The sequence below is a fragment of the Furipterus horrens genome, unplaced genomic scaffold (assembly GCF_987537825.1).
Source record: "Furipterus horrens unplaced genomic scaffold, mFurHor1.1.pri manual_scaffold_3, whole genome shotgun sequence".
NCBI lineage: Eukaryota > Metazoa > Chordata > Mammalia > Chiroptera > Furipteridae > Furipterus > Furipterus horrens.
In genome coordinates, this window is record NW_028327173.1 from 109,765,142 (window position 1) to 109,779,389 (window position 14,248).

Genomic DNA, 14,248 nt, shown 5'->3' on the forward strand with positions numbered 1-14,248 from the left:
GGCTCTGTCCCTTACAACATAACAGGAGTGACAGTTCTACCTAAGACACAGAGGCAAACAAACACAAGAGCCTCTCAAGGTGAGGAGACAGGGAAATATGGTGCAAAAGAGAGAACGGATCAAGGTTTCAGTGGGAGAACTAAGGGACAAGGAGATAGCCAACCTAACAAATGAGGAGATAGCCATCCTAACAGATGCAGAGTTCTAAACGCTGGTGATAAAGATGATAACAGACTTGACAGATATGCTTAAGTACGGCAAACGCATAAGGGAAGAAGTGAAGGCTATGCTAAATGAAACAAAGGAAAATCTACACAAAACCAATGGTGAAGGGAAGGAAACCAGGGTTCAAATAAATAATTTGGAACATAAGGAAGAAATAAACAGTCAACCACTACTGAATGAGGAGATAATAATTCAAAAAATGAGGAGAGGCTTAAGAACCTCTGGGACAACTTTAAACGTGCCAACATTCAAACCATAGAGGTGCTAGAAGGAGAAGAGGAAGAGCAGAAATTGAAAACTTATGTGAGAAAATAATGAAGAAAAACTCCCCAAATATGGCAAAGGAAATAAACATACAAGTCCAGGAAGCACAGAGTCCCAAACAAGCTAGACCCAAGGAGGACCACACCAAGACATACCATAATTAAAATGCCAGAGGTGAAAGATAAAGAAAGAATCTTAAAAACAGCAAGACAAAAGCAGAGAGTTCCTTACAAAGGGGTGCCTATAAAACTCTCAGCTGAATTCTCAAAAGAAACTTTGCAGGCAAGAAGGGACTGGCAAGAAGTATTCAATGTGATGAAAAGCAAGGACTTACAACCAAGATTACTCTATCCAGCAAAGCTATCATTTAGAATGCAAGGGCAGATAAAGTGCTTCCCAGACAAGGTAAAGCTAAAGGAGTTCATCACCACCAAGCTATTATTATATGAAATGTCAAAGGGGCTTACTTAAGAAAAAGATCAAAATTATGAACATTAAAGTGACAACAAACTTACAACTATCAACAGCTGACACTAAAAAATAAAAACAAAATCTAATTAATGAAACCAGAATAGGAACAGAATCATAAGTATGGGGATCATTTGGAGGGTTATTAGCTGGCAGGGGGAAGGCGGGGAAATTGGGAAATGGTTCAGGGATTAAGAAGCATAATTGTTTGGTACAAAATAGACAGGGGGAATTCAAGAATAATATAGGAAAGGGTGAAGCAGAAGAACTTATATGCATGAGCTATGGACATGAACTAAGGGGGATGGGATTTCTGGGAGAAGTGGGGTACTGGACAGAGGAGAGCAAATGGGGAAAAATTGGGACTACTGTAACAACATAATTAATAAAATATACTTAAAAAAAAATTCAAACTGCTTCAGGAGACTATCACGGGTCTTTCACTTGTCCTTTAAATGTTCCCAAACCTTTTCTCCAGGTCATATTCTCCTGAATAGTATTAATTTTTATGCCTTACTTCTGGGGGCAGGCTTACCATCCATATCCTTTCTTTTCCGATTCCAGCTCCAACAACTAACCTACCCTATCATTGCTATTCACCCATCCTGTCCTTTGCATGTCCTAGCTCTTAGTCCCTGCCCTTGAAAAACAAAAGGTAGATCTGATTTTCTACTTGAACCAGCAGGGATAGGTTTTCAGATATTCATATATTGTCCCTGTCTGCTTAGTTTCAGAAGAAATGGATCCCAGACATCTAGGACACTTCACGTTTTTTCCAAGATGGTGCGTGCAGTTCTACTCAGATGCTCAAAGGTGACTTTGAGATAATATAACCCACAACAGTCCTTAAATAGAGCATTCCCTAGCTGGACTAAATGACATTCATGCACTGTTTTGCTAACATCACCCAGGAAATGAATAATTTCTATAGACAAGGACTGTCTCCTTGATATCCCATCCTCTTTCTCTTTAGTTCTGAGGACTTACTGATTTATTTATTTACCAACCCTGCTATCTACTTATAGTGGTTTTTGAAATGCTTATAAATTCCACTCCCATCAGAGGTGAAGTCTATTTGTTCACTGTTTGAATCTGGTTTGGCCATATGTCTCACTTTGATCAATGGTACATTAGCAAAGATGTTACAAGCTGAGGCTTTGAAAGTGCTGGAGCATTGGTCTTGTCCTCTTGCTATGTTTGGAATCTAGGCTCTACTATATGAATGAGCCCAGGCGGGCCTGCTAAAGGTGAAGAAGCATCCAGACCCTTGCCAGAAGCCTTCTAAATGCCTAGCATGAGTGAGGCCATTTGAGATGTGATGCATGAGAGAACACATTGTCATGATGAAGCTACCAATCACCAGTTGCCCATAGCTTCAGCTTTCTGAATTATTTGAAGAGTTTCCACAGAGGAATATTCAAGCTTAACATAAAATTTGATGCAGATTCATTGCTCTACTCATTCAGTTATTTTGAATGTGATGGCCACACAGTACACATGCTCACTCAATAGCGTCTACCACCCCCACTGACTAGTACACATGTGCATTCCAGTCCACTCTCCTTGGCTGCACATTACACGGACGTCCCACAAATTGTTCTTGTGATATTAACAATGGCTGTGTTTTTCCTGGACAGGCCTTATATACATAATTTGTTAGACATACAAGAAAGGGGGGGTCTGCTGCATGGGCAACAGCAGACCCTCCATATCACCCTGCCCAGGCTCTGTAGCTTCAGCTTCACTGGAGAGGACACCCCAGCGTCATCGCAAGATGTCGATTCAACACGGGAGGAGACAGATACCGTGTCACTCCCGAGTCGGACTGCACAACCATTCTCGGCGGTGCAGATAGACTCTTAAGAAGCTACACCTTTCGAGACGGACGGCTGCCGACGACTATATAAGTAGTGTCAACCAATAGCCATTGGTACCAATTCAACACCAAAATAAGTACTCAATTGGAGTGCAACAACAACAACAAAAAAACTTTATTCAGTGCAAACAGCTCAACAGTACTACAGTTCGGCTGTGAAAGGAATATAACTGTGGAAGAGCTCTTGGGCCAGGTGGTCCTAGGGCCAGGCTCCTGTACAGGTAGCTCTGCTTCATTTTGTTCTGGCGAGCATCAAGACATCACTCTTTCAGCTCAGCCAGACAGATGCAGTCTCCTTTCAGTGGCAAAGTAAAGTGGCATCTTCCAGCCAGAGGGAAAGCTGGCTTATATGAGCAGAAGTTCCTGCCTTTGGTCCCTGATTGGTCCATCCTCATGAAAATGAGGACTCCAAATCCTCACAGTTTGATTAGTTCAGAGGCACTGTCCTGATTGGCCAGAAAAGATCTGTTCTGAATGGTCAGAGCTGTGCAGCTCTGATTAAAGCCTCAGTCCTATGGGTTAAAATAGGATTCCAGGAATCCTTTATAAGGGCTGGCTCAGATGACAAACATAGTGCAGGCAAGAAGTTTAGTAGGGAGGCCTCTCCCAGAAGTGCTGTTTTTGTGAGAGGTACCTCTAAATAAGTGGCTGCTAGGCTTTTGCTTTTTAAATTTGAGTCCTGTTAGCCACCAGGAGCCCTTCTTAGTAGATGTCTTATTTTTTTCCCTCAGGGTTTACAGTAGCTCTGAGCCTTGGGCTTTTCATGCACTAGTGTGTCATGAACATTTCCTATCATCACTAAAATTTTTCACAGTTCTTTGGTGGTGACATAATATTCCATTGTATGGGTATTATTATAGTTTATGAACTATTGGCAATCTATGTGATTTCCAAGTGTCTACCATTTTAAATATAGCTGCAAGAAATATTTTTGTATCTTAATTTTTGTGCACATTTCTAATTATTTCCTTAGAGATACCTAGATGATGGGATTACTAGATCAATGTCTATAAATATTTATTGACTGCCCATTAGTTTTCTAGAAAATTTGTACCAAAGTATCCTTCCACCAGCAATGATTAAACGTGGTCATCTCATTTTAGCACCAATTCTTGCCTGGTTAGGAAAACAAAACAAGGTATAAGACTGAACATTGCCAGTGTATACAGCTGTGTACAGTTTTTGCCAATGCCATGTATTGTGTTCATTTTCTCACTTTGGTTGACCAAAGTTTAAAGCTGAGATTTTCAAAATATGCCCTTTTATCCCCATCTCCTTGACCAGTAGCATTAGCATACCTGGGAACTTAACTAGAAACACAAGTCCTTGGACTTTACCCTAGACCTACTGAGTCAGAAACTCTGGGGATGGGAGCAAGTCTGAGTTTTAACAAGTCTCCCAGATGCTTCTAAGCCCATTAAAGTTTGAGAGCCCTGGACGAAAGCACTGGAGAAACCTTTGGAAGCCTTCCCAAGTATTCCCCCACTTTTAGTGCCTGAATACTACTTTCTGGGTCCTGACCACTTACAAGGAACAATGTGTTGTAGAATAAAGGCAGCGGGTCCCAGCTGTAACTCCTAAATGACTCCCTGCAGGGTGTGTATGCAATCACATGTGACAGTCAAGGTGAACATTGTTCTTTGTCACTTAGCCCAAATGTGACACTGGAGGGAAGTTTTAAACTAATTTTCCCCAGATGTTTCATGGTTATGCAAGAGTGCAAAGCAAAACATGTTTTCCCCACTGAATAAAACACATTATAAGTCTTCTTTAACAGCTGTGGCTGGAGATTGCAAAATGAAAAATCTGGCCACTCTCCAGGCTATCTGCACCCTTCCCCTCCCGCAAGAATGAAAGACAATCCAGCCAAAGAAACAGAAAAACACAATGCTCTCGAGTTCACAGCTAATACTGAAAAATAAAGCTGCTGGAGTATCTGAAATGTATCAGAATGGAGGTCACAGAGAGGAAGAGTACAGAGGACCTCTCCCCATTTACAGTGGCTCTGAGAGGCATGACCTCATACTTATCTCAAAGCAATGCATGCCAGGACTTCAGACAGTGCTGTAGGTGCCAGAGAGAATATTGGGAAGCAAAAACGTATTTCCAGTGCCCTTCAAATAGCATGGCAGCAATGACTGTGTTTTTCACCTGAATTTAATAATGCTCCCACTTCTGAGACTGTTGAGGCCTTGTTCCATTGCATCTCCAGAAGAATGCAGTGTGCTATAGTGGGGAAGGTGTAGATTTGGAGTCAGACAGCACAGGTATAAATGTTCATGCTCTACCACATCCCAGTCATATAACCTTTAGCAAGTCACCTAATTTTGCTAAACCTCAGTTTCCCCAAACAATACTTCATTGGGACTGCTGCAAGGATGACATGAAGTCATGTGCATAGCAAATTGTAATTGCTTCATGAGTGGTAATTCTCTTTATCTCTTCTAGGTAGAATACTTTGGTGTCTTCTCAGTACCTCACCGCCCCTCTCTGGTGTTAGGGACACATAAAAAGTACTCTGTTGATGCTCAGAATTTTAAAACAATGTATTATTGGGTATTTCAAAATTTCTTCACAGTTAAAAAATTCTTGTCTTCCCTAAGTGTTCTTATGAATCAAGTTTTTCTTTGATACTTCAGAGTGACCCCAACACATCTTCCTTTGGTAAGCATCTGAACTAAGTATTTCTGCCACAAAATCAACCTTTTTTAACTTAGCGTGGGTCCCAACCAGGTTTTCCTCTAGGGAGGGAGAAAAGAATGAGAGAGCAAGCACTGAGATGTGGCGTCTGCCTCTCGGACCATGTCAGTCCTGAGCACTGGACCCTTCAAGACTCCAGTCCGGGCCAGCCTTCAACTGAATTATCTACAATGAGGTACCCAGTGCTCTTTCAAGTCTGTCACCAAATCCCCAGTCCAGAAGACTTCCCAAAGGCCAGGCTTGACCTTGAGCCAACCTGAAGTTCAGGCCAGGTCCAGAATTACGTCATACATCAATTGCCTCCCCAACCCCAGCCCCTCCTTCTTCACCGCTCAGAGACAAGTTATTTAGTAGCCCCAGTGGGTTCAAATCTGGGGGATGGGACAAGGTAGAATCATTATTTAAATGTAAATTTAAAATAATATAAAATTATTATTTTGATGTCTACCTGATTTAATTGGATTTTCTTACAGTGTGATTGATTTCCTTAGGACCCTGGTACATGGGCCACTGCTGCTTAGCTAATGGATTAGTGTCTCCAGATTGCCAGTTACCCCTTATCTTTATCTATCCCCTCATTGCATGAAGCCTCTGAGGACTGAGAAGCTAAGGTCTAAATTTGATCTTTAAGATTAGTTAAACTTCCAGAATCTCACCTGGATGGCCAAGACAATTGCGCAGGATGCCTGTTAAGATTTGCATGCAAGCAACATAAATTATTAATATTCATTGATTAGAAGTATAAAGATTACTTAATAGGCATTCAGAAAATAAGTGCTAAATTCTACTATACATTAAATTCTGAAACACTTTGCCACCATTCAATTATTTCATTAATCAATAAATATTTAATGAACACTTTATATGTAGGAGGACTATGGAGATACAGTGGGATAAGAGAATAAAAAAAGACACCCATGGCCCTGCCTTCATGGAGCTCACTATCTACTAAGAAATGTAGACAATAAGCAGAGTCAAAATATGACGAATGTTGCAAAAGGGTAAGCACAGGATGCTATAAAAGCATCTCTCAATCACAGATAGCTGTATAATATTGGGTAACTGTCATTTTTAGGGTTTTGCCCTGTGCCTTGTGACCACTGACACAAATATCTCATTCTGTGCCTCCTTTCTGTGGGTAACCAGCTTGTCATGGTTTGTCCAGGACTTTCTTGATTTGGGCACTAAACTTTCCCCGGTCAGAGAAAACCGTCAATCCCAAGGAAACCAGGATGGATTGGTTAAATTTTTGCCTGAGGGAAAGTTTCCAGCAGATTCCTTTGGCTTTTGTTCCCAGTTTTAGGAAAACTGACATGAGTCCTTTAAAAATGTCAACATGATGAAGCAACAATGACAATGACATAAAAAGGTGGAGGAGATGTTCTAAATTAAAATAGGCTCAAAGGATATAAAGAGACAATGCAATGTGTGATGCTCAATAGGATCCTGGTTTATATTTTTAAGCAAAAAAAAAAAAAATCAGAATGGAACATTTGGGGGAATTCAAAGGTAAACTAGATATTAGATGATTTTGTGGAACTATGGATAATTCTGTTAGATGTGGCCACAGTGTTGTGGTTATGTAGGTGAATGCCCTTATTTTAAAAGACTTAGACATGAGGAAACAGTGAAGGCAACATTTTAACAATTTTAATCCAGTAGAGTTTATAAGGATGCTCATTTTATAATTTCTGTATCCATGAAAATGATAAAGTTTTAGGAAAGAAAGCAACAACCACTGAGCAGGATAGGTTTTGAGATGACAGCAACTTCTATAGATGCCAGAAAGTGATTCCTCCAGCACGGAAGCAAGAGAAAAAAGGAGGAAAATGACTGCATGTCAGTGGTGCTGATTCCATGCACATGGGATCACAGAGCACCTAGCAAAAATATGCATGCCCCAAACTTGGCATTGAAGCAGCAGACTTGGCATTGGAGCACCCAAGAGAGCCCCTGACATCTCAGTGGATAGATTCCTGGGTAAACAGATGACTGGTGACCAGATGCCTGGAATTTTGATCTAAGTCTACGTTATGGGTTGAAGCCAAACTAAAACTGAGATTTGGTTTCCATCACCTCAAAGAGTCACATTTTCTCCACATCTGAGTTTATGGCCTGCATTTAATGTCCTATACACTAAATTGGTCCACTAGAAAGGTCCACCTGAGTGAGTGACATTTTGGCTATACCCCAAAAGATTAGTAAGAATTGGCCAGGTGAAAAGTGGAGAAGAAAGATTTCAAGTATTAGAAACAGTATGTTTAAAGGCTAGGAAGCTAAAGAGAGCAGTGCCATGGAGTAAACAGAGAAGTTCCACATGGCTGGAGCAGAGAGAGAGAGGCCCAGGTGACATGAGAGGAGGGCAAAATGTGTGCAGGGACCAGAATGTGTCAGACCTTTTGAACCAAGCAAAGGAAATGACCCTCACTCCCTCCCCATCAGGAACTCTAGGGTCTTTCCTCTCAACACCCTGCCCCATCCCAGTGCCCGTGCCTCAGGGCCTCTGCTGGTGCTTTGTCTGGGCTACAAACCAGAAGTTATTCTGCTTAGACACCAAGTTCTTTCTGCAACAGGGATGACGAATGAAGAGGAGCCAAATCTCCTGGGTCTGTTAGCCATGTTTTCAGGGCTCCTGCCACTGGCCCCCTCTCACCCACTAATGCCATTATTATCTGATCCTAGCCACCTCCAAACACTCTTCAAGTATCTGTGGGCATTACCTCGGGTGTCTCGCACGTGTTCACAGACAAGCCCAGCTAGTCTCCACGTGGTGCCTGCAGTCGTCCCTGATTTGCTGCCCCCGCATGTCTCTGCTAGACAGTGTCCTCCAGCAGACACAGCAGGTGCCCCGAGCAGCTGAGGAAGAGCATAGGAGGTGCCACAGCTGTGAGCTATTGTTTTGTGCAGTGGTAACGGATGCCTCCCCTTTGTGTGTACACTCAATTAGTGGAGTCCCAAAGTCACATTTCTTCTGCCCAAATGGCTTATATGGGTTCCAGGGAAACAGCTTTCAGTTTTAGTGCACACCCGTCAGCTTTCTGGGGACTCAGATATAGAACCACAGGACAGAAACAGGGTTTGGGCCTTGGGGCTTTGGCCCACAACCAACACATGTCAGACACCAAGCTGTCCCCCAAATCATTCCTCTTTTCTAACAATGGAGGCTTTGTTAGTGGGTCAGGCTTGTGGTGCCTGGCTCCTACTTCCCTGAGATGACTTTTCTCCTGGGAGGAGCTTCAGTCCCTCCTACAGAGATCTCTGGGTCTTTGTCTATGTCTCTGACTAGCTCAGCATGCTGGAGAAAGAGATAGAGTCTTATTTGCTCTTGTTCCCTGAAAGGTGGTATGAGCTTGGCATATAGCAGGTACTCAGTTTATTTTCATTGAAAGACTATCCCATGCCCTAGGCCAATGGTCACCAAATTTCAGCTTGATGGAAACCACTTGGGATATTGTTAAAACACAGATTTCTAGGTCCCGTCCCCAGAGATCAGATTCATTATGTCTGGGGCGAGGGCTCAGGAACCTGCATTTTAAGAAGATCCCAGGTAATTCTGATGCAAATGGTTCATGAATCTCTTTTTGCCTCTGTCTCAAGTAGGCTTGAACTAGAGACACTACTGGTCCTTCAGCTCCTTTCTGAGAATTAGAAATAGGCATCTGTTCCCCTTTTAATTGCACCAAGTTCAAAGCCAGGGTGACAGCTTGGTGAGCAGCCCCCTCTTCCCCTTTGCCAAGTGCCCTTGTGCTGCACACAGCCTGCACACACTTCGCAGCAGCTTGGTCTAGAAGCCTGTTCCTGCTAAGAAATGGTACAACTGAGAAATTCATCTTTAAGTCACCCAATCTCTCAGTAACTTCCAGGAAGATACCAGGGTTGAACTGTCCTATTTACTTGCTCCTAGATACCAGGTGAGTCAATAACCACTCTCTGGACCTGTTGGGAGGGGTCTGGAGAATATGAGCTTGAAAGATCAAACACAGAGATTCTAAACCTTTGTCATGTGTTGGAATCACTTCCAGAGCTTTGAAAGATGCTGATGCCTGGATCTCACACCCAGAACTTAATTGAGTGGGGGTGCAGCCTGGGCATCAGAATTTATAAAAGTTCCCCAGGTGATTCTACTGTGCAAAATCTCTGACCTAATAGAGCTCTTACTCTGTGTGTCCTCTTAGGGATGGAGGACCAGGGATAGGCTCACCTTTCTAACTGGAGAAGGCAGCAGGCTCTCTTGCTCAGTGTGGTCCGGCTTAGTGCAAGTTCTTCAGGCTTTTCCTCAATAAATGAGTAAAATTCTTTGCTTGTGCTTCTTGCCCTTTCTGCTAGTCACCTTTACCCCTGCAATTTCTGAACACTCTCCTAGACCTAGCCCTCCTCTAACTTCCCTCCTCCCCAGTCAAATCCACCTGTTTGTAATGTGTTATAGTCCCCATCAGTTTGATAAACTCGTTTTCCACAAGGCATAAGTGGCAGACAAATCTTAAATACTCTCTCTGAAGTATGCACCAACACAATTTGTTAATATGCCACAAAGAAATTTATGTTATAACAGTGAAGGGTGATTTTTAAATGGTATGAGCCCAGATTGAGATGTTGTTGCTTTTTTGGTAGGGGGAAACTTCAAAATGAGGGGAGTGGGAGATAGAAGCCTTTTTAGAAGTTCCCACTGTTTTTGCCACTTGCAACAATAGTTGGACTCCACTAATAATGTTGGTAACATTTTTCTTGCAAAGGGTTAGAAGAAGGAACACAGATTCCAATTGTCTTATTAGAACATGAGTATCTAGAAAAAGACCATATTCTACTCCTTTCTGAATCCTGCATTATTTTAACTACATAATTTGTATACTTCTGTCATGCAATAAGTGTTATTGAGTTGTCAGATTTTAAAAATTAAAATCCAACACCAATTTACTGAGTGGCTACTTTGTCCTGGGCCCTGAAATAGGTGCTTCCACATGTTATTTCATTCAATCTTACTAAATTCTCAGGCTTTAGTTAAGATAGAGGCTAAGTTGCTATAAGAATGATGTCTCAAAATACAGGATTAAACAAGGTGTGAATTTCTTTTTTTCATCAGTGATGTTCCAGATGATGGTCCACTAAGTAAGTCCAAAGCCTGTTTGTTGGCTGCGCCATCTTTAGCATGTGGCTCCCGTCCTTGGGTTCAAGTTGGCTGCTCTGGCCAAGAGGTAGAGGAAAAAGACCAGGAAGCACATCCGAGTTTCCAGAAGCACAATCCACATGTGGATTGTTCATATTTAGCTCCCATTTTATTGGTCAAAATTTAGTCACATGGTTATAACAAAATGTGCTTGGAAATGTAATTCAAAATTAGATGGCCATGTATTCATTTAAAACCATGGACTGATATTATTACATAAAGGAAAATGCATATTGATGGACAGGGCTCGTAAAACACCTCATACCTATGTATTTTAGTTCTTACTGAAGCCAGAAATGAACTCTAGGAGGATACGAATTTCCTGCCTGGAGAGGTCCTCTGTTTTGTGAGCGTGTTCAGAATTAAGTTGTCTCTGAAAGGCAACCTCAACTTACAAGAGTTTGGCATATACACAAAGAAATATCAACTTCTTAATTTTCAATGGAAGAAAATACATATCAGCAACTAGCATGTTCGTGTTCCCCATTCAAGAGTTTCCTGGTGTGTGGTTCTTAGAAGACCACATCACAGTATGTACTAGCATATACTGAGCATCTAATCTAGGCCAGGGGCTGTGCTAGACATTCTCCACAAATTTTATCTACATCCCAACTTGATGAGGTAAGGACAATTAGGACTATTTTATAGGTAAGAAAACCTAACAGCAGAGAGGTTAGGTAGCTGAGATGTGGGGACAGTGGTGTCTGAATCCAGGTCTATTTGATACTAGATCGAGTGCTTTTTCCACTACACTGTGCTGCTTATGTGGGAGCTTTTCTAGTAAGTTTCTAGATGTCCTTGGTCATGTTTTCACTGGCTGAGCCTCTTTGTACAGATTTCTGCTATAGCATTTGTTGCAGTTCATATTATGGAAGGCTATCTTTTCCAGCCTCCCTCCACCTCCTGGTTTTTATGGATCACATATGTCTTAGTCATTTTACAAAATTGAGGCCAGCATAGAGCCTAGTATTTGTTACATGCTTAAACAAATGTCAAATGAGTAAATAAAATTGTCCCTTCATCCACAGTTAAAACCAGACCCTTTACTGAACCCCTACCCCATATCATATTATCAATTCTAGCCCTCAACACTTAGCTAGACCCCAATTTCACCATATTAATATCTTATTTTAAATTCTTGGTTCCCAACTCTAGTACCAGGGGCACTCAAAAACATTTCCAGTTGAGTCTAAAACAATCTAAATTCAGTCTAGCCTGATGCTTTGTCAGTGTGTTTCCTTTGGTTTTATTCACAGAAGCAATGAAAAAAAAGCTATTTCCCATGTTGAATTTACTATAAAAATGAGCTTTCAGGATTCCAGGGAAAGGAACTGATGTCAGCTCCAGAGTGAGGTCATGATTTTGTTGAGGGAAACTTTGTTAGTCATCTCAATGCTGATGCAAACTCCCTTCAATGATGCTCAACATAGGCCCAGGTGGGCCTCATTCTCCACCCACAGCTCTGTGAAGAAAGGAGCTGGAAACCAGAAGGGGTCCTTTAAAAGCCCTGGTTCCTTCACCAGTGACACAAATGATGGGGTGTGTGGATAGGACTAATCAAATCAAAGGTGAATTTGCCTTAAAAATTCCATGCAAATTTTGCATTTAATTCCACAGTATACTCCATATATATATATAATTCTCCTCTCAGTGGAACCCTGGTATAAAGGAGCCTTGTACTCTTGGGGGTAACCATTCCCTCATAGGAGGAGCTTAGGGTTGAATGATGTATGATATCCTTTCTAATCCAAAATTCTTTTATGAGAGTCAGGAGCAAATAATATTAGAATCAGCATAGGCAAAAATATTTGAACCTAAAAGCATATAAATTCAATTTATTTTTCAAAACTTCAACCAAATAAAATACTTCTGCAGACCAGATTCATTCATCAACTGCAAGTTCTCATACTATGGGGGCCTAAGAGTCTATATTTTCAGAAAAGTCCTCAGAGGACTGATTATCAGGCAATTGGAAACCCTGAGATAAAGTATGAATGAATTCTTCATAAACAATAAAATTGATACATATGAGAGCCATTCTTGTGGGTAAGGGTAATAATCCCTGCTGTCTTTGCCACACAGAGTGATTTAAGTGAAAGAATATGCCTTGCTTTGTGAAATTCAGAAACTAAAGTTATCAGATCTGGAGGCATGGAAGGGACTGCACATCTCTCTCTCTCTTTGATCCTCACCGACGGGAGGGGACCAGGTGGGTAGAGGTTTATAAGCTCTCCAGCCCTAAAGAAAGGCCTGGCTGACCTGGAGAAGATCCCCTCCACTTTTTACCTCTTCCTTCCAATAGCTCAGGGCCCAGGTCCGGTGCAGAGCTCCAAAGGTCTCTGTCTTCCTTCACTTACTCATTCCAAGACCTCTTATCAAGAGAGAGATCTGACAAAGAGAGGGACACAAATTCCAGTCAAACCTTAAAAATAAGGGCTGTTCTTCCTGCACCTGTCCTGGCCCCAGGCGAGACACCCAGGGCCCATGCATGGTGTTCTTCTACAAGGTCACTGCTTTCCTGGAGACCCAATTTCTTGAACCTCTCCTGACTTGATTCTCTATATCAAAATGTAATGGTCATGGGTTCTGTTCTTTTGGAGCCCTAGTTTGGCATATTCATGTGATAACTTATATTTAAGGCACTAAATTAAGAGCTTCCTGAAAGCAGATTTGGGTTTTATTCATTTCTATGCCTCTGTCTGGGTCACATTTGAAGGGTTGAGACGGAACACATTTAAAGCTGAATGTGGGAAGGTGGCAAGGTTTTTGAACATTCTAGCATTTCAATAGCTCCCTTTATTCATTCAACAAATATTTGAATGCTTACTATGTGCAGGACACATTCTAAGAAACGGTGGCTTTCAAACTTGAGTGAACTTGCGCATGACTTAGAGGGTTTGTAAAGAGACAACGTTCTGAATCATGAATTCTGATTCAGGTCTGGATGGCCCCTGAGAATTTGCATTTCTAACCAGTTCCCAAGCAAGGCTGGCGCTGCTGGTCGGGGGGCCACACTTTGAGAACCACTGGTGTAGGGCACGGTGGGCACCAAGTCCCTGACCTCGCAGGATGCACAGTGTAGTAGGGTGGTTATGCCGAAGGGACTAACAGTGAGGATTTCAGTCATCTTGGCAGGTCAGTGGGGTAGACACGCAGGAGGCTGCTGTCTGTGCCTGCCACCCCCGGAGTCATCTACAAACCGAAAAGTCAGATGCGCTGCGCCTCTCTCCTCCCCGGGGCAGCCGTGAAAGGAGCGGGCTAGAGCCCGGAGTCCAGGCTCCTCCTCTCGGGTTTGGAGCCCGCGAGCACAGGGCGCGCACTGGAAGACTCGGGGGTCCAAGGATTCGTTCCGGACGCGCCTCGGCCGGAGGAGGGCAGAGGAAGTCGCCCTCCCCCTTCGCGGCCCCGCCTGCACTGGCTCTCTTCTGGCGTCCGGGGCGGCGGCAGCTGCGGCGCGGGGCGGGGCGCAGCGACCCCCGTACCTCCCAGGGCGCCCCTGCTCCCTTGGTCGCAGAGGCTGCCGCCCGGCTAACCGGGTCTTGCGGCGCGGG

At 42.8% G+C, this 14,248-nt stretch overlaps 1 protein-coding gene across 1 annotated transcript in view; it reads left to right on the top strand.

Moving 5' to 3' along the window:
- The window catches only part of THAP10 (THAP domain containing 10), a 50,670-nt gene extending 36,441 nt beyond the window's left edge, over positions 1 to 14,229 (top strand). Inside the window, 1 exon segment of the mRNA XM_090268311.1 lies at positions 14,009 to 14,229. Within this exon segment, the coding sequence (XP_090124437.1) occupies positions 14,009 to 14,229 (221 nt within the window).
- The last annotated feature ends 19 nt before the right edge of the window (positions 14,230 to 14,248 follow it).